The sequence below is a fragment of the Cryptotermes secundus genome, unplaced genomic scaffold, assembly GCF_002891405.2.
Source record: "Cryptotermes secundus unplaced genomic scaffold, Csec_1.0 scaffold108, whole genome shotgun sequence".
In the NCBI taxonomy this organism is placed as follows: Eukaryota; Metazoa; Arthropoda; class Insecta; order Blattodea; family Kalotermitidae; genus Cryptotermes; species Cryptotermes secundus.
In genome coordinates this window covers 1,117,450-1,142,658 of record NW_019719358.1, presented here as the reverse complement: position 1 = coordinate 1,142,658, position 25,209 = coordinate 1,117,450, and the positions used below count along the sequence as shown (strand labels likewise).

General features: G+C 42.4%; 1 protein-coding gene across 1 annotated transcript in view; it reads left to right on the top strand.

Annotated features, from left to right (window-relative positions):
• Positions 1-9,893: 9,893 nt before the first annotated feature.
• LOC111864460 (lipase 3) overlaps positions 9,894-25,209 on the top strand; it is an 88,090-nt gene continuing 72,774 nt past the window's right edge. The window contains exons 1-2 of the mRNA XM_033751513.1: positions 9,894-9,991; positions 14,160-14,473. Of these exons, the coding sequence (XP_033607404.1) occupies positions 9,894-9,991; positions 14,160-14,473 (412 nt within the window). The remainder of the gene's footprint in view (positions 9,992-14,159; positions 14,474-25,209) is intronic.

The window sequence follows — 25,209 nt, the reverse complement described above, 5'->3', positions numbered from 1 at the left end:
TATGAATTAAATATAATATTAATAGGTTATAATTTTAATATTTTCTCCCCATAATTAAAGCATATCCTTTCAAGGAACATATTCCACGCGAAGTAGAATTGTAATTCATAATATAACGCCGTTTCAAGTCAAACTTAGTAAAATGGATAGGTCCGAAATATTGGTAAATGTATTGAGGATAAAATTAACGGACAAGTGAGCCACTGTAGCTCTCTTGGCTGCCACATATCACGTTTTGATAACGGAGACACACAAAGCAAGATCACAGCGTTTAACCACATCTGTGGGATTATATACCTACACAGAACACTTCAGCGTAAAGCTGAGAGAGAAACAAATAAATTTAATAAATGAATTCCCTGAGATGGTGTAATCGATATAGCGACGGCTACGGGCTGAAAGACTGAGAAGTCGGAGTTTAAGTCCAGTAGGTTCGAAAATTTTCACTCCTCCATGTCGTCCAGACTGGCTCTGGTGTCAACCCAACCTCCTACACAATGTGTACCGGGGCCTCATTCCCGGGGGTAAAGCGGCCGGGGCGTGAAACTGACCACTCACCTCCAAATAGTGCCGAGGTCAAGAAAATGTGGCTCTATAAATCCACTCCCTAATAGTGCTTAATTAGTTAAGCAAAGGGACAACTTTACTTTTGCCTTTACACTCCACAATAGAATTTCACGCATAAGAAACTTGTGTGCTAAGAAGAGATCATGGATCAAGATCACAGACAGCAAAAATGAAATTTATGAGATCAGTGATTGGACCTGACCATCAGATAAGTTATGACATCATAACCTAACTAAAAGTTAAAAATTAAAATACAGACGTTTTGTTTATGGACTTCGTAAGGTTCGATTATTTCATTGTACGGAACTAAGGACTAATCTTTGTAAAAGAGACTCAGTGTGTTTTCTGCGAGATAAGAGCTGATTTTTATTTTTTTGATGGTTTTGAGCCTTTGAAGGGTTTGAAACTGCAAACTTGGTTTCGATGCAGTAAATGGGTCACGAGTTGGATAACCCTGTATTAATAATTCATGAAACATAAAATAAAATATTAACATGCAGTGAGATTGCACAAACGATCAAATAATTTAATGACATGTATTGTTAATGAAGGCATTCTTTTCGTTCTGGAGAAGTAAATATAAAGTTCAGTAAAAAAAAAAAGACCGGGTGATGCATGAAAATTAAGTAGACTACCTCAAAGGAGAAACACGATTATTAAAAAAAAAATAGGACCGGTAGGCGTACAAATGGTTAGGGATGGGATCCCGAGAGGCGCCTATTTGGTCCTCCGCTCTACCTGCTTGCCAACAATCCCCTTGCCGCACCAATTTCCTGTCTGTTTCAATGTCTTGTCACACTGCCCAATCTCAAGTTGAAATCTCCAACACAAGGCACAATTCTAGTCAGAACTGACACTGTAACATCTTCTTCCATCAGACATCAGCATAATAAAACCACCAACAGCAATAAATGGTGCATGGTGTCTCTTGAAAAGTTGATAGTTAACTCCCAGATGGTCGAAATATACCCCACTTTCTCCCGTCTGTTTTGGAACCCAAAGGGAGCCGGAATAGCGACTGACTACGGATTGAACGACCGAAGGGTCGAAGTTCGAGTCCAGGTAGGGTCAAGAAATTTCTCTTCTCCACGTTGTCCAGACCGGCACTGGGGCCCACTCAGCCTTCTATCCAATTCGTACGGTGGATTCCTTCCCCGGGGGGTAAAGCGACTTGGGCGTGACGCTGGCCCTTTACCTCCAAATTGTGAAGATGTCATGAAAATGTGGATCTATAGAGCCACTGCCCCATACGTCTTCATAGCGTAGTGCTTAATTAGTTAAGCAGAAGACAACTTAAGCTCCTACGTTTGGAACCCAAAGATTCATCACCAAGTAAGATTTGAGGCTTTCACGGCGGTGACTATGGAGAAAGCAGTCTTCTGGGATTTGGCACCGTGTTATACACGGTGCCAAATCCCAGAAGACTGCTTTCTTCATTCATCACCAAGTTCCCGAAATTCCGCCACTGGACCCTATTCTGAAGCCGAATTTCACTGCCGTTCTGATGTCATAAGACAGAAGCCTTCTTCCGTTGCTTTGGCCGTACCAAATGATATCCCAGAGCTTAATGTCCTGTGCGTCAGTTCGGAACAAAATGAACGGTTCGGTCCGAAACTCAGTCCTCGAGGTAGAGAATAATACAGTAACGTCCATGTCCACGTGTTGACGCATCCACAGTTACCCCCCTCATATGGAGGTACCTGGATATCTCAGGCGGTATAGAGATGAACTGTGGAGGTTCGATTCCCCACAGAGCAAGAAATTGTTCTCTACTTGACAGCGTTCGGGCCGGCTCTGGGGCCCACTCCTATGCAATGGGTACCGCGGGCTCTTACCTGGGGAATAAAACAGCCGGATTATGAAGTTGACAACTTACCTATATCTAGTTCCGAAGTCAAGAATAGTGGAGCTACATCCCCACTCCGCCATACGCCTTCATGATGTGGGGCTTAATGAATTAAGTAAAAGGACAGCCTTACCTTCCATATATGTAGGCAGGTTCTTCCGCTCGCTGCCTGTAACTGGCATTCTTCATGTCGATCTCTTTATATTTAATTGAATTATCATCCATTTACACACATCTGTAGGCAGAACGTTGTCATGGTTACAGTACAAACGCGCATAATTTTATTCGTACGTTCATAACGGTCTGAGACATGCGGAACTGCTTTTTCTACAGCACGAATCATTCTCTGTAATTCAGACGATTTGGATGTTCTGGCTCAGTACGTGGAATGTCTCTTTTGTTGACATTAAAATTAAGTATCGCCTTTCCCAAATCCCTCACATTTTACAATTATTGTACCAAACGGGAATGTTCCTACTAATTTCTCCCCGTGTGGGTTTTCCTTCATATAGCTGCGACGGGCTATGGGACGGAAGGCCGAGGTTCCATTTCCGGCAGGAAAAGCGATTTTCTCTTTTCGACAGCGTTCAGACCTGCTCTGAGGACTACCCGGCGTCCTGTCCAGTGGGATCCGCGAGTTATTTTGCCGGGGGCAAAGTGGCCTGGGTTCAATTCCCCGCAGTTAACGATATTTCGACCCCAGGGCCATAGTGCGGCTGGAAGGATTAGGTCAATTGAAAAAAATCCAATGACCTCATCGGGACTTGAACCCAGGACCTTCCGGCTTGTAGCATAGCCCCTCAACCAACTACGCTACCGCGGTTCCAGCGGGTAAAGCCGCAGAAGCGTGAAGTTGACCACTCTCCTTGCAGTGCCAAGGTCAAGTACGATGGAGCTGTAACTCCACTCCCCCACACACATCTTTGTGGCTTGTTGCTTAATTAAACATAGGGTAAAACTGTATTGTACTGCAAGTGAAATATCAAAATGAATTAAATAGTAGCCTCTTTAAATTATATTTACATATATATATATTTATTTTAAGTCGCCCTTGTGCTTAACCACTTAAGCACTACGCCATGAAGGTATAAGGGGGACTGGATGTATTGATCCACATTTTTCTTAACCTTGGCATTAGTTGGAGGTGAGTGGTCATCTTCACGCTCCGGCCGGTTTATCCCCGGATATCATCGATACCGGTTGGACAGGAGGCTGGGTGGGCAACAGAGCAGGATTGGAAACGTGGAAAAGAGAAAATATTTACTCTACCGAGACTCGAACTACGACCCCTCGATCGTCCAGCCCGTAGCCAGTCGCTATACCGACTACGCTATACCGGCTTCCTACATGTATATGCTACGTCACTGATAATACTTCAAAATCGAAAGCCTCTTGTCGAAAATACTGAACTTATGGAAAACTGAACAGAATCGACAACTTTCAGCCAGCGATATAAGAGGCATACCACTCACTGATCGTCCTATTGATCACAGAGGTTGAACTGCTGGCATCCCTGCTTCGTATTCAGGTGACAACAGTGGGAATATTGTCCTACAGTGCGGGTGTAGTCAGTAACAGGCCTAGACACTGCCATTTTCTCCTGGAATCCTTCCGACTCCTCATTGACACCCATCCCGCTATTTGGAGCTACATTATGTATAGAGATCAGTTCTTACTCAGATTACAGACTCTACTCTGCTACAATCATTTCTGAACGCCCGGTTTTACCGCTTCTGGATCTTTGCTTCAAGGGCGGCGCCAGTTTCTGGTAGGTGGGGCTCACTGGTTTAGGCAGTTCAGTTCAACACGCTGCCCACCTCCGAGAGAAGAAGACAATGTCTCCGGCTGGAATGAAGCGGCTTTGTTTCTGCCCTACACCGTGACCAAGGCCAGCTCGGGCAGCACCACACCGGATGTCAGTTGTTATTCTCACCCCCACGAAGAGCAGTAATTACACAGCAGAAATCACTCACCGTAACTTCATATTCAGTGACTGCGTTACGCGTGCATGTCCCGAGCCACAGGTGCATTACGAGTAAGATCTTATTAAAAATACTTAACATTCTTAATTAATCTTCGCCCCATTATCTTACTGGAAGAAAAGGATTTCATGTCATAAACAATAAAATACAACGCTTGTAGACTCTAATCATACTCGAACTTACGTAATTAAATGTTTTCATAATTACGTATTTCGATAAACATCATTAGTCAAAGGTACAGATTTTTAAGTTACACTAAATATATACATATCGACTATAACATTAAAGTTTCGACGCTTTGGTTAAAGCATCTGAGATAAGTAGACCCTACATGAGAAATAAAAAAGTGTCACAAATAAATTATCTCTAGCTACGATCTTGTCCTACGGGATGAATTATAGCCTACTTAAGAAAGAATAATGAACCAAGGGAAAACCTGTCACAATTAATCGCTGATTATTTTCTTTCGTCGATTAATTTATGACACGCAGTTTCTAAACTTGGCACGCGGTAACGTAGTTGGTTCAGGCCCTATACTACAAGCCAGAAGATCGCGAGTTCGAGTACCGATGAAGTGGATTTTTTTCATCTTACCTAATCTTTCCAGCCGCATTAGAGCCCTGGGGTCGACTTAAGCCTCTAACAGAAATATCAGGAATCTTCCTGGGGGGTAAAGGGTGGCCGACGCGTAAGGCTAACAACCTTACAGCCATATGTGAACCGACTGCGTAGAGAAAATGTGGGAGCCTCGACGTCTCCCAACCATACGGGCTCCATTAACATAAAAGTCGTGACTGCATTTCACTGTTAGAAACACACACTTGTGTCTGTTGCAGTCTCCAGTAGTCGTCGCCTGGTAACGGCTTTCAACGGCACATGTTCCCCTTACTTTGGGTTTTCCAACTATTCCCGTGCCTCAGCTCTCAGCTTCTAACAGCGACAACTCATAACGACTGAACTGCAGTTCTATGACTAACTACTAAATAATTCATCAACCAACTCTTCACTTCCCTGCACTACACTGCACCAACTCTCAGGCTGGCGGCCATCTCACATCAACCTCCTACTCTTCTGGTTGACTCCAATTCAACTAAACTCTAGACCTGTCCTGCCTATAACATATCGACACGGACCGCGTAGAAAATGCTGCTTCTCATTCTTACAATTCAATTGTTGCTTGTTATGAATCTGTTGCCTAGCAACGTGAGTAACTTACCAAGTCATTACTTAGCAACGACTTTGCGTGCTACAATATAAAAGGACGGACACACATAATCTGTGAACATACGCTGTAATGAAGAGCGCTGTTAACAGCGTAATGAGAGGAAATGTCACACAGCGCTGTCAAGATGACATGCTCCTTCCTTAAACCCACTACACGAAGGCTGAGCCAGAACCTGAAACTGCAATTCAACAACTCCGGATCAAAGAGCAACGGTACGCTAACCTCTCCAGGTCTGTCCTCCCCGGGGGTAAAGCGGCCTGGACGTGAAACTGACCACTCACCTCCAGCTAGTGCCGAGGTCAAGATAATGTGGATCTATACATTCACTCCCCCAAACGCCTTCATGGCGTAATGCTTAATTAGTTAAGCACAGGGATTATTTTACTTATTTTTTTAATATAATCTGCTTTCAACATTTTCTTGGAGCTAACATCGGAGCTGCGCAACCAGTCCAGACATATCGTGATCTAACAAGTAAGGGCACAAAATTGAATGCGATAGCACCATCGCAATAGAATGGTACAAGACAGACGGCCACGTTAGCGTGGAATTGAAAACCCTGAGAACGAAGCGCAAAAGAAAGGCGCAGGGGTGAAAGGGGAAGCTTAATAGTGGTACAGACAAATACTCAGAATCGTTTATTTTCTCCTACAAATAAATCTATGGAACTCGGTCGAACGTCTCTTGAATTACAAACCAAAACATTGTTCGCATATTTGATGGTATTGGTTTCTTATATACTACCTTTCTACAATGATGTAAAACTTCTGACGTCGGGCTCGTTGTGTCTTTTCACACACATAAGAGTGGGAAAATTGGACCCCACTTGAGAGTAAATGGACCAACAAAAACAGTAGCAAATATTAAGGCAATACGTGCCTAGTGATTCTTCCGACGAACCACGAAATATATAGGCTGATCAGTTCCAGAAAGCCGTTTCCTTTTTCTTAATAAATAACGAAAATAAAAGATATAAAATGTGGTCCAAAGGTTCTTATATAATGCAAGATTTAAAGGCAGCTAATAATTTACAACGTTATTATTTCAAATATACAAACACAATAATGGATTCATATTGTCCTATGGTTTGGCTTCTCAAAACCAAGACAGGGAAAACTCGTAATAAAACTAATTTAGTTTACTCTGTAATTTTCTTTAGCCAGTATCCTTACCTAACCACATAGCCTCAAGAGGTTTCGATTGTTCTGTGAAAGCCAATGAGCATTTCTCAGAAGGGAGGGACTGGGTCAACTGACCACCAGTACGAAGGTCTAATCATGATGTACCACCAATTTGGTACAGAAACGAAATATACAATTTATGATAGCTCAGCGAATTTAATTTCTCCTCCAATTTTCTTCTTCATTTCCGTTTCCTCAATTACATTTTCAAGAAACAGAATGTCGATGGGGATGAACAAAGAAGATTCCACAGCAGAACGGGACAAAAAGAAAAACTGGTAATCCTGCACCGTAACCACAAGCCAGAATGAAGATTTATTCAGCTCAGGTAGAGAAGAGCTACTTCTCTTTCTGGTAATGAGTGTTGCAAGTTTCGCAGACATAAGCACCAACTAATTATTGCAACCAAGGAACTTTATTTCGTAGCCAAAAGGCTGGCATTAATTTACTTACTCCGTGGTACAGACAGTTTCATGACTAGTCGATACTGCCTAATTCAAGAACTCCCTTACTCTTACAAAACTGGAAAATTCATCACATCAACCGACCATACACTGAGAGAGTTCACTCGACTTCACCAAGATCAGTTTTGAGATTATACACTGTTCATGTTGTACGTCTTGTATTCCAAGAAACATTCATAAACTTCTATAAAAAATCTGTAACCATTTCTTGTTTCCTCCGTCAGCGAGACCCCACCCCAATCTAGACAGTTCTAAGTTTATTCAGTCTATCAACGTTACCAACAGAAACATAATATTGTGACGTGTATACCCATTGCTAGGCAACGACTCGGTGAACACATTCCGGCGGAAGTAAACGAGGGCAACAATAGGACTAATTTGCTAGGCAACGGATCAATAAATATGCCTCCTTAATAACAGAGGCTGTTTTTCTGCGCGGTCAGTGCAAAGTGGTTATAAGGAAGTGTTTGTGGGCAGTTCCCACATCACTCCCCCGCGGAGATCGTTGCTCAGCTGTTGAAGCGATCAGGAAAATGTACATGACGTCCGGAGCGTGTAGTTCGTTGTACAGGCTGTGGTGGCACGGCAAGCGGAACCGCGGTTGGGGTTTCGTCGGCTGCAGGGTTGAAGGTCTTGGTGGTGGTCCCACGGCCTGTCTCGTTTAACATGTAGGCAGGTTTGACCCTATCGGTTGACACGGTGGCGAGCCTGCCGCGCACGAGGATTTGCATTGTCACACTTACTTGAATGTGGGCAGTTCCCACATGTTCATCAGCATAGAGAGGCATAGAGTTAGTTGTTGTAAATAATTCGGTCGAATTCTGGAGATGGCAGTGCAAAGTGATCGAGAAGAAATGGCAAGAAAGGAATTAGGTGGTGCAAAGAAGACGTCATGTGTGATCAAACTGTTGCCAGGATACGGCTAGTGATGACTGAGAACCCTAGTGCGTGTGTAACGGTGAACTGTAAAGTGTGGGAACAGGAATAGCCCTGTAATTGCCTGTACTTCCTAGTGGTGTGTATATGGTATCAATAAATTGAATCATCCAATTCCAAACCCCGTCTTATAATTCACGCACAACCCCTATGCGTGACAATATCATACGTTTCTTTATATCGTTTAATCGGTTTCCTTTTTCATGCCTTTACCGCGTGGTGTCTACGTACCTGTACTTGTACGAGCGTAAGCTGTATAAGGTCCAAATATCGGCCAAGCCGAGAGTGTCTGCGCGACTAGTAGAGTGGCAAGAATAAAATGTAGTCTTGAGTCCCGTGGACTGGGAAGGGAGAATCACTGTGCTGGCGAGACCAGCAGAAATTTACGCAACCGACAAGGCAGTTACTTTTAAAATAATTTTAAAAGCAACTTTCAAATGCAATTATACAAATAGAAAAAGCTCCTTAACCCAAAGTCGCAATTTAGTTGTTATCACCCCATTCTTTTAAGAGGTCAGATGTTTATCACAACTTTACTTAGACTCCGGATACATTTTGGGATAGTACCTACCACTTCCTACTGCATTCATCATTCAAAATCATCTTGCAAGTAATGCAATCAAGCTGGAAAGTAATCGTTAAATATACAAGAATCGATGAGGTATAAAGAAGACTCTACTTGTAGATGTGTCACATATTTTAAAATGCAAGAAGAGTTGAAATATTTCATTACTCCCAATTTCATTACAATCAGACATATTTAAGAAACACGAAAATATAAACTCAAGTTTTATCGCGTCGTCTGGTAGATATTTCCAGCATACTAAAAGGGAGGCTTTCAGGCCCAATTTGGCCATATGTACACGCCTACGATATACCTGTATACGTTATGTTAATTCATGGTACAGACGAAGCAAGTGGACCTACATTCCAAAGCAGCAAAGGCACTATTTCCTTCTCCCTCCAACTATCTCTCTCTCATTCTCCCTCCCTATTCTTTAAACCACAAGACGATGGAACATAGCTCTGCACACACGTACGAGATGTGGAGGAAATAACTCAAACTTTATTAGGAAAGCGTACACGAAACATCACAAGTCAAGTTGCTAGCACCCCTGGCTCATATTAGGGATATTCTGGGACCAATAATCATGACTGAAGTTTCTTGTGGTCTTCTTCGGACTCGGAGAAATCTCTGGGCTAGTAATTGAAAATAAACCTCTCGCACTGACATTCAGGTCAAACTTTTATTTGACGCTACACAATGTAATCATTTGGGAAGTCATCGTTAAACAAAAGTAACATATAAGAAAAAAGAAAGCTCATAGACACACATAATACTAGCATGACGTCACGAAGTTCTACATTATAATCTGACGTAGTACTAATGCTGGCATATAGTGCTGGATAACATGTTTATTTGTAAACCTGTGTATCAATTTATGTGAACGAAACACATAATTCATGTTTACATGATTTTTTCCACCAGCAAGGCCTATAATCTAAATTTGGTGAGCCTATCTATACTTCGCTTTAAAGTAATTCCTGCACTTATCTATGTAATCAAGCACTATGCCATGAAGACATATGGGGGAGTGGAGGTACAGCTCTACCACTTTTGACTTCGGGGCCAGATGGAGACGAGTGGTCAGCTTCATGACCCCAGGGGATAAAGCGCCCCCCCCGGTAACCATGGAACGGGACACTGGGCAGGCCCAGGGCCTGTCTGAACTCTATGAAGTAGAGAAAAATACCTTACCCGTGCCAGGAAGCGATGCCCCGCTCCTCGGGTGTGCAGCCATGTAAAGACATGGCTGCATTCACATGGCTGCACCTAACATGACATTGCACGAAAGACTGAATAAACATAAACTGCTTGAGGAAGTCCTGTTGGTTACACTTGTATAATTAATTGGCTGGTTAGACCATTAATTAATTAATAAATCAGGATTTGATAACGGGACATAACAGGAAAATGTACAATAAAAATTGTGATAATGCATGTACAGACATGAAAGTGGGATAGAAATGAAAGCGGAAAATAAATGAAACAAATCACATGATCTCGGGTTTACATAGCTTCAGTTATACTGACACTGGTTGTCCCGCAATTGAGGTTAACGGACCCAACACATTATGTGCCTTCCACGCCCCACCCCCACCTAAGGACTGAAATAGATTTGGTTGCCGAAACGTTATGTTCTTTAGAATATCGGGCGATGGACAAAATCTAAAAACCAAGTAATCCCAAGTATTATGGCCGTTTTCCGACGTTTCGGAGGAACGTGCTTCCCTCAGTTTAAAAGTCGAAGAATCTTTTCGTCTCTGATGACTCATGACTACACGGCATCACATCTCATTATACCCATCGTCATGTGATCATTAAAACTCACCAATCAAAAATACTTTGTGAAAATGCAGTCATATTATTTTCTTTTATTGCTAGTAGGAGGGAACTAAGTCCCTTGTACTGCGGCCACTTCTGGCCTATTGTACCAGCCCCAGATGATAGGTGAGGGTCATTGTGGAGCAACTGGTGGAATGAAGATTGGCAGGGGAAACCGAAGTACTCGGAGAAAACCTGCCCCAGCGCCACTTTGTCCACCACAAATCCCACTTGACCAGGCCCGGGATCGAACCCGGGCCGCCGCGGTGGGAAGCCAGCAACTAACCGCTTGAGCTATGGCGCGGCCACTACAAAGTGTTCATAACTCCCCATTAGATGTTTTCTTCAAACAGCTGGCTTTCGACAAATGCAAGAGTGAACTTGTCTGATACTTTTAAGACCCCAGCCTACGTGTATTTACAATAAAGCTGTGCCCCTAGTGCCCGTGTTCTCCTCCGTTAGACCTGCAGAATGAACTTGAGGCTGACGAAGTACATGCACCCACGTACAACATCCGGTTTACGCTTGTTAGTCAATGAACAGCATTGTGTATCAATGAAGTAGCATATGCCTCCAAACTCCACGTGACAGGCATATACAGAGGCATGTAACATAAACACTCCCATCCGGTAATTGTGAAACATAAACACGACAAAACCCACCAGCCCACAGGATATCACTATCTGGTCCCGCCTGTGAGGCCTGAATCGGCAATGGCGAGTGGCCACATAGCGGTGACAATCGATACGAACGTCGATCGAAATGCCTGGCGCAGCGCTGGAGGTGTTGGGTTCCAGCCTAGGCCGAATAGCAGGTTTCTTGTGGTTTTACTAAGGCTCTGCAGTAAAGCATGGTCCCTCAATTACGACGGCTTCCTTCCAGATCCTTTCGAATTAATATGTTGCCTTACTATATAATGTAGTTGCTGACAGTGCCGTAAAGTACTCCACAAAATATACGGCAGGATAGGATAGTCACGCTGTGCATGAGGATAGCGAAATATCGTTTGTTACATGTTATCTAAATCTACGTGGCAGATTCTGCCTTCAGAAGTCGATAATCGCTCAAGTGGTCACGAAATTTCCGCGTTTCGTGAAACCAAAACGTCCAATACCGTTTTCACAACACCCCGCCAACTGCCTATATACAGAGCCAGATGAATCCAGTTCGCATCCTCAAATTCTGTTACTTTAAGATCTGTCTGAATGTCACATGAAAACACAGTCTCGGTGCCCCAACAGCTTCCTTCCCGTCAAGATTCCAGTTTAAAACCCCCGTATTTGTGACAACTCCATGTTCCTGCTTACGTTGGCACTGTATCAGACAGTTAGCTCGGATGATAATCAAGTCATGTCTTTCTAAAAGGGAAAATGCTACTACGGTGACTACTAAATTACTCAAACACAACCATGTAGTTAGTTAGTAATTAGAGAGGGTGGGTTTTCCCCATGCACTTAGACCTGTAGTGGTCCATTGTGCTTCCCTCTATGATTTCTACCAGTCTCTATATCCTACCGGTATTGGTGCTTACCATCAGTCCCGCCCAGCCAGCGAGACCGGCTCTACTGGCTGAGAAGTATCTATAATGCTTCCCCCATCTACCGGAGGTATTAGTGACTGCTGTTGGGCGGGAAACGTCCGCAATTTGGCTCAGTGACCTCCTTTGGAGGTATGAGGTTCTTTTACGTGCCGTAAAGCTACGACACGGGACCCACGGCTTAAAGTCCCTCCCGGAGGACTTGTTCCCTGAATTTTTCCGCCCTTAAAAATTCGACGACCTCCGCCGGGTTTGAACCCGCGTACCACGAGTCATGAGGTGGGAACGTTACCTCTAGACTACGGAGGCCGCTAACACAACCGTGTAAGTACAGGACTACAAAAATATTGCGATCGCCAAGACAATCATTAACTGATTTTCTTTCCGTTTTCTTACATCTTTAATAGATATGCCTATCAAACTAATTTAGAATAATTTTGTTGGATACAACCTCAAAGTAGCATAACTGTATTCATAACTACTCATTTATAAACAATATATTTTAAAAATATATGCTTATATATATGGCATATCTCTGTACTAAATTTAAAGTGTAGAGCGCCAATGGTTCGTTAGATTTTGCTACAAAATCAATAGCTAAAGACGCTTTTTCCAGTTTCTATTGTATTTATTGTTGCATTCTACCGAAACAAAAGTAGCGCTAGTATCGCTTCAGCCTACAAGTTCGTGCGCCCGCAATACTGTTATTGCTGATTGCAGGAAATCCAAAAGCACGAAGTCTCGTTGGCCACCAATGTCACCATTTCCATACGAGATTTCATGAAATTTGTGAATTGGTTCACCAGTTGATACTACAGGGAACCAAGGTGACGTCATAAGCCTAGTCTCCTTAGAATACGAAGACCGCTAGACAACGATGCTCTCAGGTTGGGTTGCAACTGATTCTTTTTAGTCTTCTTCAAGTGCATAAGCCAATGGCCTGTTTCCAACTTCAAGAAAATACATCCTCTCATACAGCTATGTGACTGTTGCTTGCCCATGACGAAAACTGACTAACGCTTCACAACAATTACGAATATAGAGCAGTCGGTATAGCGACTAGCTAGGGGCTGGACGACTAATAGGTTGGATTTCGAGTCCCGGTAGCATCAGGAATTTTCTGTTCTCCACGTCGTCCAGACTGGCTCAGGGGTCCACCCAACCTCCTATCCAATGGGTAATGGTGGCTCTTCCTCGGAGGTAAAGTGGTCAGGGCGTGAAGCTGACCACTCACCTCCAGCTAGTGCCGAGGTCAAGAAAATGTGGATCTATATATCAACTCCCCCATACGCCTTCATGACGTAGTGCTTAATTAGTTACATACAGAGAGAACTTTGCCTTAATACGAACTGCAACAACCGTCACATGCCTGTAAACTGTACAAGGCAATACGTAACAGGCTGTTGAATCGGTAAAGTTAAAGCTATCCCTGTAATTAATGAATTAAGCAATTAAGCACTACGTCACGGAGACATGAGGGAGTGGATGTATGACTTCACGCATTCTCGACCTCGGCAATACATGGCGGTGAGTAGTAAGCTTTAAGCTGCGGGCACTTTGGTCGCGGAGAAAGGATCCCAAGTCCCCATTTGATAGGAGGGCGGGTGCGGGCTCACCCAGTCGGCCTGGATGCTGTGGAGAAGAGAAAAATCAATGCGCCTGCCGGGAATCTAAGCCCGCTCGTAAAGCCCATAGCCCACCACTATATCGACTGAGCTATTCCGGCTGGCTCTAGAATTGTATTCGGAAGGTACTAGATTCGAATCTCGGCTGAGGCACATGCTATTATACCTTAAACTCTTCTTATTTTCTCCTTATCCCATATAAAAACTCAAGGATAACTTACTTGGACTAAGACCGCTTCCTTCCAAATCCTTTCCGATTCATTATTTAGTAACCACCTTGTAATCTGACGTATTGAATTGTGGATAACAACAGCGTCGAAAAATACACCGCAATGCAACGGGGTAATAATTATTGCGACATATTCATAAAGCTACCTTCATTTCGTCATCTTGTGATGTTAAAATCTAAGAAGAGACGATGGTGAGGATGGTGAGGATTGTGACGATGATGAAGATTGTGACGATAGTGATGATGGTGAGGATTGTGACGATGGTAATTGTGACGATGGTGAGGATTGTGACGATAGCGAGGATGGTGAGGATTGTGACGATGGTGAGGATGGTGAGGATCGTGACGATGGTGGGGATTGTGAAGATGGTGAGGATTGTGACGATGGTGAGGATTGTGACGATGGTGGAGATTGTGACGACGGTGAGGATGGTGAGGATTGTGACGACGGTGAGGTTGGTGAGGATTGTGACGATGGTGAGGATTTTGACGATAGTGAGTATAGTGAGGACTGTTATGATATTGATGACCATATACACAGTGGTTTTAAATTGCTGTCGGGTTTTGCGTGGCCTCTAATTTTCAAACCGGAAACCACAAAATAAAACTATTTACTTGCCACGAAAGGGGCGCATGTTGAAGTTGTCTAGCATTCTGCATCTAAAAGAAATAAAACTTTTTGAGTTACATTTTCATATTCCGTAAGCAGTTTCATTTTGTTGGCTCCGGTTTGAAAATCATAGGTCACGGAAACCCCAACAATAATTCAGAATCATCCTCCATTTTTTATCGTTTTGTACTAGCGAATGAATTTTCAGTATCAAGAGTAGAAATTCGTATAATTGTATAATTTTCAAGCTCTGTGTATATATTTGATTTCGGATTTTATTAATATAAATAAAGAAAGTTTTAAGGACACGTCACTAATGATTTTTACGTTCATATTGTTAAATTTCTGCATCAGTATACAGTCCGTGAGAATATAGAACCGTGGGCAATCGCCACAGCATTACATGTAAAGCAGCTATATAAATGCATACATTAATAATATGCCAGGAAGTCGTGTAATCAGATCAATAACTGGCCTCCGGTTTCACATCTGGAAGTATAAAAACCACGTCGAGTTCGGCAACTACATTCTCGCTTGCCGCACCATGTGGATACTGGGTCGCGGCTTGCCCTTCCGGTTGTTAGAAATACTTGTATATCAGTCCGCGACCCACACACAAAGGCCTCACTGGGGTTGAATGAAACTTTTCACAAGAATGCTGCATGTCAGGAGGCCGGTTTGGTAGTAAAGACACATGGCGACCAAGACACGACAGCTGGCTTCAGGGTGGCATCTCGTTCCACTGAAGAATCCCTACAATGAGGAACATTTCATACACAGCAGATTCTGAAGGGTTCTGACAATGTTGCATAACACTCAGAACTAATTGGTTTTTGGTCTTTGTGCATCGTTCGGTATTCTAGAAAACAAAAGGTTTCGGAAACTGGAACAGTTTCGGCCTTCGGGTGAGCTAACCTCAATCAGTTCAAGGGACACAACTGAGTAGGTGTCTTCTTGAAGCACTATGCTACAAGCCGAAAGGTCGTGGGTTCGAGTCCAGATGAGGTAATTTGATTTTTTCAGTTTACCTATACCTTCCAGCCGCACTATGGCCTTGGGGTCGACTTAGCTTCTAACAGAAATGAGTACGAGGAAGCTTCCTGGGGGGTAATGGGCGGCCTGCGCGTAAGGCTAACAACCTTATCACCATCTGTCAGTCGATTATCTAGACAAAATGTGGGAGCCACGACGGCTCACAACCCTATGGGTCTTCACGGGCTGTTAACAGGGATAGCTTTACTTAACATTAAACACTCCATCACTAGGTCCTCCGAACTATGCCTACTTTGAAATAAATAAGTCTCCAACGGTTCAGGCGCATTTATAATCAATTGCACAGCCGTTTCGATGTGGCTTTAACACTCACCTGTCAGGTGTGTGGCCGAGTCATTACTACAGCTTGTTTAAAATATTTCGATCAACAGTCAATGTGCAGATAGTGTTGACAAGTTCTTTTCTATTTTATTACAAGCTTTGGCAATAAAAATAACTATACAATAGAAAGTTCCGACGCAAAAATTTACTGTTTGAATACACTGTATCTCCTTAAGTGTCATGTGTTTCCAGTCTAGTTTGTCTACTACCAAAGTGATTCATCAGCAACTGTCAGCGTAAAATGACTGAATCTCATTAAAATGTGTAATATCTGTGTGACATAGTAGGCCTATCTGTCGATGTGGCGAATGTTTAAGGACTTTCCGCTATAAGGAAAATAATTCTGAGCCTGCGCATTATCACATATCTATAAATGCAATTAGCTCTGAAATAATGGTCAACGAGGCAGGCAAAATAGCTAACAGGGAGTGTCTACAGGAAATTGTGAGGTCTGCTCTTCCATCGTAGACTTAAGCCTCCAGTATCTTGTACTGTTAATGCATTATTTGGGTAACGTCAATTTATATTTCAACAGTGAACTTTAATTTAGCTCATAGGTTAGAGTGCTTATCATACGATCGAATCTTAGTCGAGCAAAATTCTTACAGCTTGAAATTTTATTACGGATTATTATTATTATTATTATTATTATTACTGAAAAGTGCTTAAAGAGTAATATTAAGAAATCAGTTCTCTCAGAAATAATAATAATAATTCTGTTCAATTCAATTTTTATTAATTTTCGTGCAAACTTAACAGCCCAAAGGGCAATTACATAGTGAACGCGAGTAAAGAAAAGAAACAAAAGGGAAAAGCCATGATGATAATGATGATGATGATGATGATGATGATAATAATAATAATAATAATCTTGATTATGTTTCAATTAAATGCTTTATTTATTTTAGTGTTTACGCAACAGTAAAAATAACAATAGACTTAACCTACGTTACGTTATCGGAAACTCGCACCGTCACCATGATTATAATTATAGACTTATAAGCAATATTTCGTACAGAACTGATAGACGTGTATGGTCTATTTTCTTTAATTCGCTTATTGGAGGGTGGGATGGAGTCCAACTGGGTCCACTCGGCACGGCGGCCTCTGATTGGCCTATTGTAGCCTGCCACGAGAATTTGGTGGAATAAAATTTGGCAGGGGAAACCGAATTACTCGGAGAAAACCCGCCTCAGCTCCACTTTGTAAACCACAAATCCCACTTTACCGGACCCTGGGATCGAACCCGGGCCGCCGAGGTGGGAAGCCAGCGACTAACCGCTTGAGCTATGACGCGGGCCTGTATAATCTACCTCCACAAGTCTCGCACTCCTCGCTCCAATGATTCACGGGCTATCTCCATCGAACCGACAGCTAAAAACAGAGTTGCTGTAGCCCCATTTTTCTTATTTGAGATTCAACAAGAAAATTAACATGAGCTGAACATTTTTCAAAGATTTATTACCATGCATTATTAAGTGGCGATAGTGTATTTCTCACTTTACGAGTTTGTGTGTCCGCCATGTTGTCATTACCAACTGTATGAAATGAAAAAGTACGAAGCTGAATTTGAGGTTCTTACAGCAGTGACTGTAAAGAGTATTGTTATCTTCTGGGATTGCATGCCAAGCAGTCCGGGAGAAATTCGCCGACATTTTGACTTGCGTCAATTAAAGTGTGTGTTCTTCTTTATGATATCTACATTATCACCCAGTAGATTCACATCTTCAGCATTGGCCAACAGCTGATGTGTCCCGTTTCATTTCAGTCCCACCTGGTCTCCTGGACCTTCCTAATGGCATATTCTAAAGCAAAACTGAAAAGGAGTGGCGATAAAGCATCTCCTTGTTTTAGACCATTCTGGATAGGAAAAATGTTTACCTACACGGACTTAACTATACGTTTCATTTAAAGACATTTTAATCAACCTAACTAGTTTCATGGGTATCCCAAACTCTATCAGAATACTGTACAATACTTCCCTCCTAACCGAATCATAGGCTTTCTTGAAGTCTATGAATAGCTGATGTACTGTCTCATTGTACTCCCATTTTTTTCTCCAATATCTGACGAATGCAATAGATCTGATCTGTAGTTGATCTGTTACGTCGACACCCACATTGATGATCCACAATAATTTCATCTATATATGGATTTAACCTTGAAAGAAGATTTGTTTTTTCCCTGGCACTATAGCCCCAGTGTGCCTAGGCCTACCTCCATGAACTTCTCCGTTCACTTCGGTTTTTCTAGATCTTACACATTTGGTAGGACTCCTTGGGCGGGTGATCAGCTCGTCGCAAGGCCTCTACCTGTACACAAACACAGAAAAACGCACACACAGAAACTAAACATCCATGCCCTGAGTGGGATTCGAAACCACGATCCCGGTTTCCAAGCGAGCGAAGACAGTACATGCCTTAGACCGCTCAGCTACGGTGACCGGCTGAGAGAAGAATATTGGACAAAATTTTATATGAAGTTGATAGCAGTGATACCCCCCCGATAAACACTACAGTCAGTTTTATCGCCCTTCTTGTGAACTTAGGCGATAAACTTGTTCGGCTAATTATTCTGCCCTGAAAATGGAACCAGTTTGTTCTTCCGAATCATCGGCGAACTTCTACCTGACTACCTGGCGTTACATCTCTTCAAAATGTACAAAGTTGGGGTGGGTCCATACCAAGTGTGGTTCAAATTGGTCAAGTATTTCTAGAATTGGAATGGAGTCTCACACACTCACGCACCCACAAGCAGCATTCTCATCTCACAGGCGCACTGTCTTAAGGACAAGAAATTAGACTTCAAATGCATTTAGAAAATGAGTGTACATGGAGCATTTTTAATCTTGTAATTATGTGAAAACGATAGGCAGTTATCACGAAAACCCAGCATTTGTAACCCAGAAGGTTCCAAGAGTCCAGCACAATTCGAAACTGACACAAGTCCGATATAATTACGGGATATAGATAAGCCATTAAAACACCGGTCAGTATGGTCATTTATCTCCATTAAGTAAACCATTATGCCGTCAGCAACGCTCGCTGATGGCTTGCTTTGCTTAATCACAACATTAAGCTTTCACCTCAGTCGTCGATGTAAGGGCATTCAGAACTGTTCTGAATAGAACTGGATACAGCGCTTCTGTTGTGGGTCTACATTCATGAGGGTTTACTGCCTCCCGAAGGAAGAGCTCACGTCACCCGCTGGATGAAGTCTTCATCGGCTCCTGAGTCCGTCCTGACGAGGACCAAACACTGGTCGTCTAACATATAGCAAGCCACTTGCTCAGCCGGTTAGTCGCCAGCTTCCCACTGCGGCGGCTCGGGTTCGATCTCAGGTCAAGTCATGTGGGATTTGTGGTGGAAAAAGTGACATTGGGGCAGGTTTTCTCCGATTACTTATGTTTCCCCTGCCAATTCTCATTCCACTGACTTCTTCACACACATCATCTATCAACCAAGGCTCGTACAATAGGCCGAGTTGTAGCACCAAGTAGACTCAGTCTCACCCCACCCAAAGAAACTAAAAAACGGACTATTCAGTGAACTACAATGACATTACATATACGTGTACTAGGGTTCTTATTCAGAATGTCCAGAAATGCCCTACCTCTTACGGAATCCGAAGGTACAAGACCGAGTTCACAAGAGCCCGCTTACATAGGCTTTGCCGCCCTCACGGCAACTGTGACATGACGCCATGCAATGCAACAGGAGTTGCCTGCTCTTTGTTTGTTATTCATTTGGCTTATTCATCAACTCTGAAAATATTCCTCCGTAACGTCGGTAAACTTCTAACAGAATACAGAACTTCACATAGCAAAATATAGCACTCCTCACTGACTTCTGGAGCTGAGACCTTCTTAAGAAGCCAGATCCGCATCTACTCAAGAGTTTCCCAGCATCCTATGGAACCCGAAGGTTCATTATCGTGTTCACAAGAGCCCTCCACTGGTCCCTATCCTGAGCCAGATCAAACCAATTCATACCATCCCATCTTATCTTTGTAATATCAATTTTAATATCTTCCACTCACCTAAGCCTTGGTCTTCCCAGTGGTCTCCTTTCCTTCTGCCTTTCCCACCAATATCCTATATGCATTCCTCTTCTCCCCCATTCGTGCTACATGCCACTGGCATATTAATTTACTTAACTGTCAGAACATGCAAGTGCCGTGAAACTGTAACAGGGATTCAGAGTGAGTCTTCAGACATTGGTACTCTGAGGTCTTCCTTCTTCCCCGGACATTCGAAGTGTTCCTGAAATTGTGGTTACGGCGTGTTCTCTCTTACTGCGTTACGCCACACGGAAACTATGCACTCTCACCGAGAAGAGATCCCTACATTTCAAAGAACATAATCAATGTAACTCCAAGACGAATGGTTGTGGCACGACTGCACTGCGGCTTTTAAGTGAGCGTAAATTAATGACCAACGAAACCATGTTTTCTCACACACATTCATCCGCAATTCGCATTAATTAAACTCAGTCTAGTTCGGGTACAATCTATGTTCAAGTAGTTATACGGCTTCTACTGCTCCAATAGCGAAACAATGTTCTCAGCTATCGAACTGCAGCACGGCTACAGGTCCATGGAATTTACTGCGCATCTCAACGCTTCTCCTTTTCTAACAGAAAGCAACAAATCTGTTTTCAGACAGCATTTATATTTAAATATTAATATTTCTGAAGCAGCATCGTTTTCAGTATATATGAAAATATCAGGTCATAAAAATGACAAAAGGCTTATTTCCATTCTAAAGACCTCTCAAATTATTTCAGCATCAGACCAACACTTCCGGTTTCCTTGAACTTCATTAATGATTACACATTAATTAGATATGAATAATTTGTAAATAAAAATGGCCGACGATAACAATAACTGATTTACGTACATAAATGCTCCAGCATTCGCCTGGAAGGCCTGAGGAAAAGCATAAAAACCCCTGTCAGAACAGTCGGAGCCCTGACAGAGATTCCAACTAGGCACCTCCTGACTATAAGTGAGAAGAATTACCGGCTGAGCCAACTTCCTCGGTGAGAGCGTCATATGATGTTGCCGAAAAGAGAAAATGTGAATTGAAATAACAGAATGTCCCAGATTAGCCATGCACCTTGCGTTCTCTATCAATATATTCTGGAAAACAGTCTTTTGCATACTTCATAAATTATGCCGAACAATTAGCAGACTTAAGGAAAGTACTTATAAAACGTCAGTTATTTTATCTACGCCTTAATCTCGCAATTAATACTGACACCTAGACAAAATCTTCACATTTAAGCTTAGAATTTCTCGGCACCAAATAATGAGAGATTCGGTTCCTGGAGCGTAAATCACTACGTGATTTGTTAACAACGAAGAAGCATTCGGAAATCATTACAGATATTTTAAAATTCTTGCGGGCAACAGAAACCCTTTCGAGGGCACCAAGATGTCCACGGGCAGACGTCTGGGCTACATTCGCTCCACAATATCAATCGTTAAACTTCAACAATTGCGGTATCCCATACAGCAAATGCAAACACTTATAAACGCACTGGATAATAACAATGATTTAAGAATTTTAGTTTAACATTATACACTTTGTCAAAGTGTATAATGTTAAAATAAAATTAAAATCAAGTAGTTTAAACAAGTGTTGCAATAGTGACGAACGATAAATACATGGACGTTAAGTTAAACAATTGCAACACGACGCTGAAATACAGAATGATTTAAGAAGTCATCAGCTTATTAGTCAATAGCTCTGAAGAACTGCTGGCTTGAACTTAGTTGCTGTGCTTCAATTGTATTCTTCGCCCTTTAAGGCGCAGTACAACCTGCTTCAACATCTAAACACTTTGCAGAGTCCTATTCTTCAAACAAAGGAACCATGACACGGCATGGTATATATTCACCTTCCTTTAAAGAGAAAAAGTAGAAAGGACACGAACCAAATTGGTTCTAGATTTTAACAAAAAGTTTTTTAAACCATACTTTTAAATGGACTAATTATAACAATTTTAAAATTTTAAAATTTATGCACATCTTAGTAATTGTTAAAAGATATAATATTTTATATCTATGACATTGTAATAGTAGTTTCCGTATGTTTTGATAATGTCCGTCTGAAGATGGTCGCTCCGACCGAAACATGTCAAGGATGAAAGATTAAAAAATCACAACATTTATCAATCACACTGGATGGCATTAATAATTTTTATACTCCCACTCAGCATATTTCGGCCAATTTGTTTCGTATGAGTCTTATAGTAAGCGCTACTACTTCTCGATACAGCAATAACCGGTTCATCTTTGCGACGAGGGTACATTGTGTTTCCTGCGAAGTAGGAACTGAATTTTTAAATATCGTTTAGGTGAACGTTGTGCTTCAGGACGTAAATACCTGCAACCGAAACGACAATAATCAATCAACACATTGTGGCGTCATTTCTTTTGGCCTTTATAAACAATTCATTCCTATGTTGCAGTGTACTTGCACTCCTCAATGTATGAGCCAGTTGTTACACGCTGCAGAGGGTGAAACTGAACATAATTTCTCAACAATAATCAATGGTAATTTCTAAAATCTGCTACAATAATCATCACAATGTTCTTCTCGTGATGTAAAGCGAATCTCCTATGCCGTGCAGTAGATATTTCGGTGTGAAGAAATCGTGTTTATAATTATTTACTTTGAAAAAACGAATGGGACAGTGTAACACCCTTGAAAAGTGTGCAGAAAACCTGCGCCACTGATGTAAAAATCATCTGTCCAGTTGTTCTGAAACACACTCTCTCTCTCTTAGGGCAGGAACACACACAGCGACATCGGTCGAACGGAAAAATGTCGTAGGATTTTTTTGCCGTACGACCTCCTTTTCACACTAAAGCGACCAAATACATTTCTTTGCTCTCAGACTGTCGTACGGTAGATGTACACTTTATATTCTACTACTTGATGCGACATGAACCGTACGGACGTCGTACGACGGATGTCGCTGTATGTGTTCCTAGCCTTAGATGTTAACACTTTAAAACCTATTATTTTATTGCACCATATGCACCATCTGTTTTAACATACAGAATCTTCACATTTCTCCGCACACACTGTTCACGTGTTTCCTACTATTCTCAGAACAAGCCACAGTTACTTGCATTAACAGCGTTAACCGCTTAGTCTTTGTATCGGAGATATGTTTCCTGTGAGGTAGGAATTGAATTGCATTTCAGCCTTGAAATGGATGAAGCGATTATATTCCTCTGACGAGGGAGCCTGGATCATACACACAAAAGTAAAGTCCAGCATCTTCAGATGATACGAAACAAATGTGTAAGGATTATTTTAAAGAATCCTAGAACAACATATATTAACTTCTCAGATGCTAATTCTGAACTTTCAAGTTGGATGAATATCTCCAGCTTGTAGCCATAAATTTGCATGAAAAAAAAATCTACAGCAACGAGTTTTTTATTGCTAGTGGGGTGGGACTAAGTTCCTTGTACTGCGGCCACTTCTGGACTATTGTACCAGCCCCAGATGATAGGTGAAGGTGATTGTGGAGCAATTGGTGGAATGAAGATTGGCAGGGGAAACCGAAGTACTCGGAGAAAATCTGCCCCAGCGACACTTTGTCCACCACAAATCCCACCGGGCCGCCGCGATGGGAAGCCAGTGACTAACCGCTTGAGCTGTGGCGCGATACAGCAAGGAGTTAATATGACAGCTGTGTGGAATTCTGTTTACACCTACATCCATAAGAAGATATGGGATATGCTTTCGCAACGAAATGGGATGAGGCATAGGTATCCCAGTAGACAAGAAGTACTCGTATGAGGACAATACGGGTAGGACGGAGAGAGAAAACACATACAAATAAATAAATAAAATTAAAAGAAGTGAGAATGTGTTCATTTAGACCTACTAAAATATGTGACGTGATATGTGGATCTGTTCTTGGACCACCGCGTTTCGATGTAACTTGTGTGATGCAATTAACTAGTCTAGGTATCTGCTTTTTGCTGATGATCTCAAAATCTACCGTGCATTTAATTATCCTGAAGACTGCAATTTACTGTGGTCTGACATAAATTCCATACAAGACTGGTGCGCTGCTACATACATGAAAGAAAACATAAAACTAAGGTTATTACCAACATACAGTGAATAGTGTTTTTTTTCTTCCTAATTTACAAACACTAAAAGACGTGTATTCTCTACTCCACAGCGTACAGACCGGCGTTGGGACCCACCCAGCCTCCAACAGAATGGATATCTGGACTCTTTCCCAGGAGACAAAGCAGCCTCGGCGTGAAGATAGTGCCGAGGTCAAGAATGGCAGGGCTATATTTGCTCTCCCCCATGCGTCTTCAAGGAGCGATGCTTAATTGCTCTAGCACATGGCCAACTTTATCTTAAGAGCCAAGTAATATCTTTTGACCAGTGTCCACGTGACGAAATGAGAATGACTGCGAAGTATCGGAGGTGTGAAGTATTGGAAACTCTCCAAGTCTTTGTATTACTCGCTCATAGTGTCCTGCATTACAAGTGGATAGCATTCCTGCAGTAGAAACCTGAGAGGGCTTCAGTGTGACTGACACAGGACACTCTAAGCAGCAGCTGACCTACCTACCTACCCCTCACGCTCGGGGGCTGCTGTCTACGTCCACAACTTCCCTCTTTATACGCAACCGACTAAACACACCATCAGCAAGACAGCTGATGTAACACTAAGGTAGAAAAGAGCCGTGCGGCAGATTACTGGTAAAAAGAAAGGCGAGCCGCACAGAGAAATATGACACAGCAGGAAGTGACGTCTGCCCAAGACTAATGCGTTCTGAGCAGACAGTGATCACAAGATCGGCCAAGTGACTGCACCAATCGTGATCCCAAGAACCCTGTTTTCTCGATCGTCTGTATAGCAGTGTGTGCCAAAATAGACGCCGCGAGTACAGCAGAAGTGTGACACGCGATTTTTTATAGACAACTAAATCTTTCTACGTACCTACCTACCTATCCTTGTTGCTCTCACTTAGAGCATAGGGTATCCGTGCAACGCTTCTTTCACTTCAGTTTCTGAATCTTAGACAGTCGGTAGGACTCTTTGGACGGGGGATCAGCCCGTCGCAAGGCCGCTACCTACGCATAAACACAGAATAAACGGAAACATCCATGCCTTGAATGCGATTCGAACCCATGATCCCAGTTTTTGAGCGGGCGCAGACATGTTATGCCTTAGACCGCGCGGAAACTATGATCGGTAAT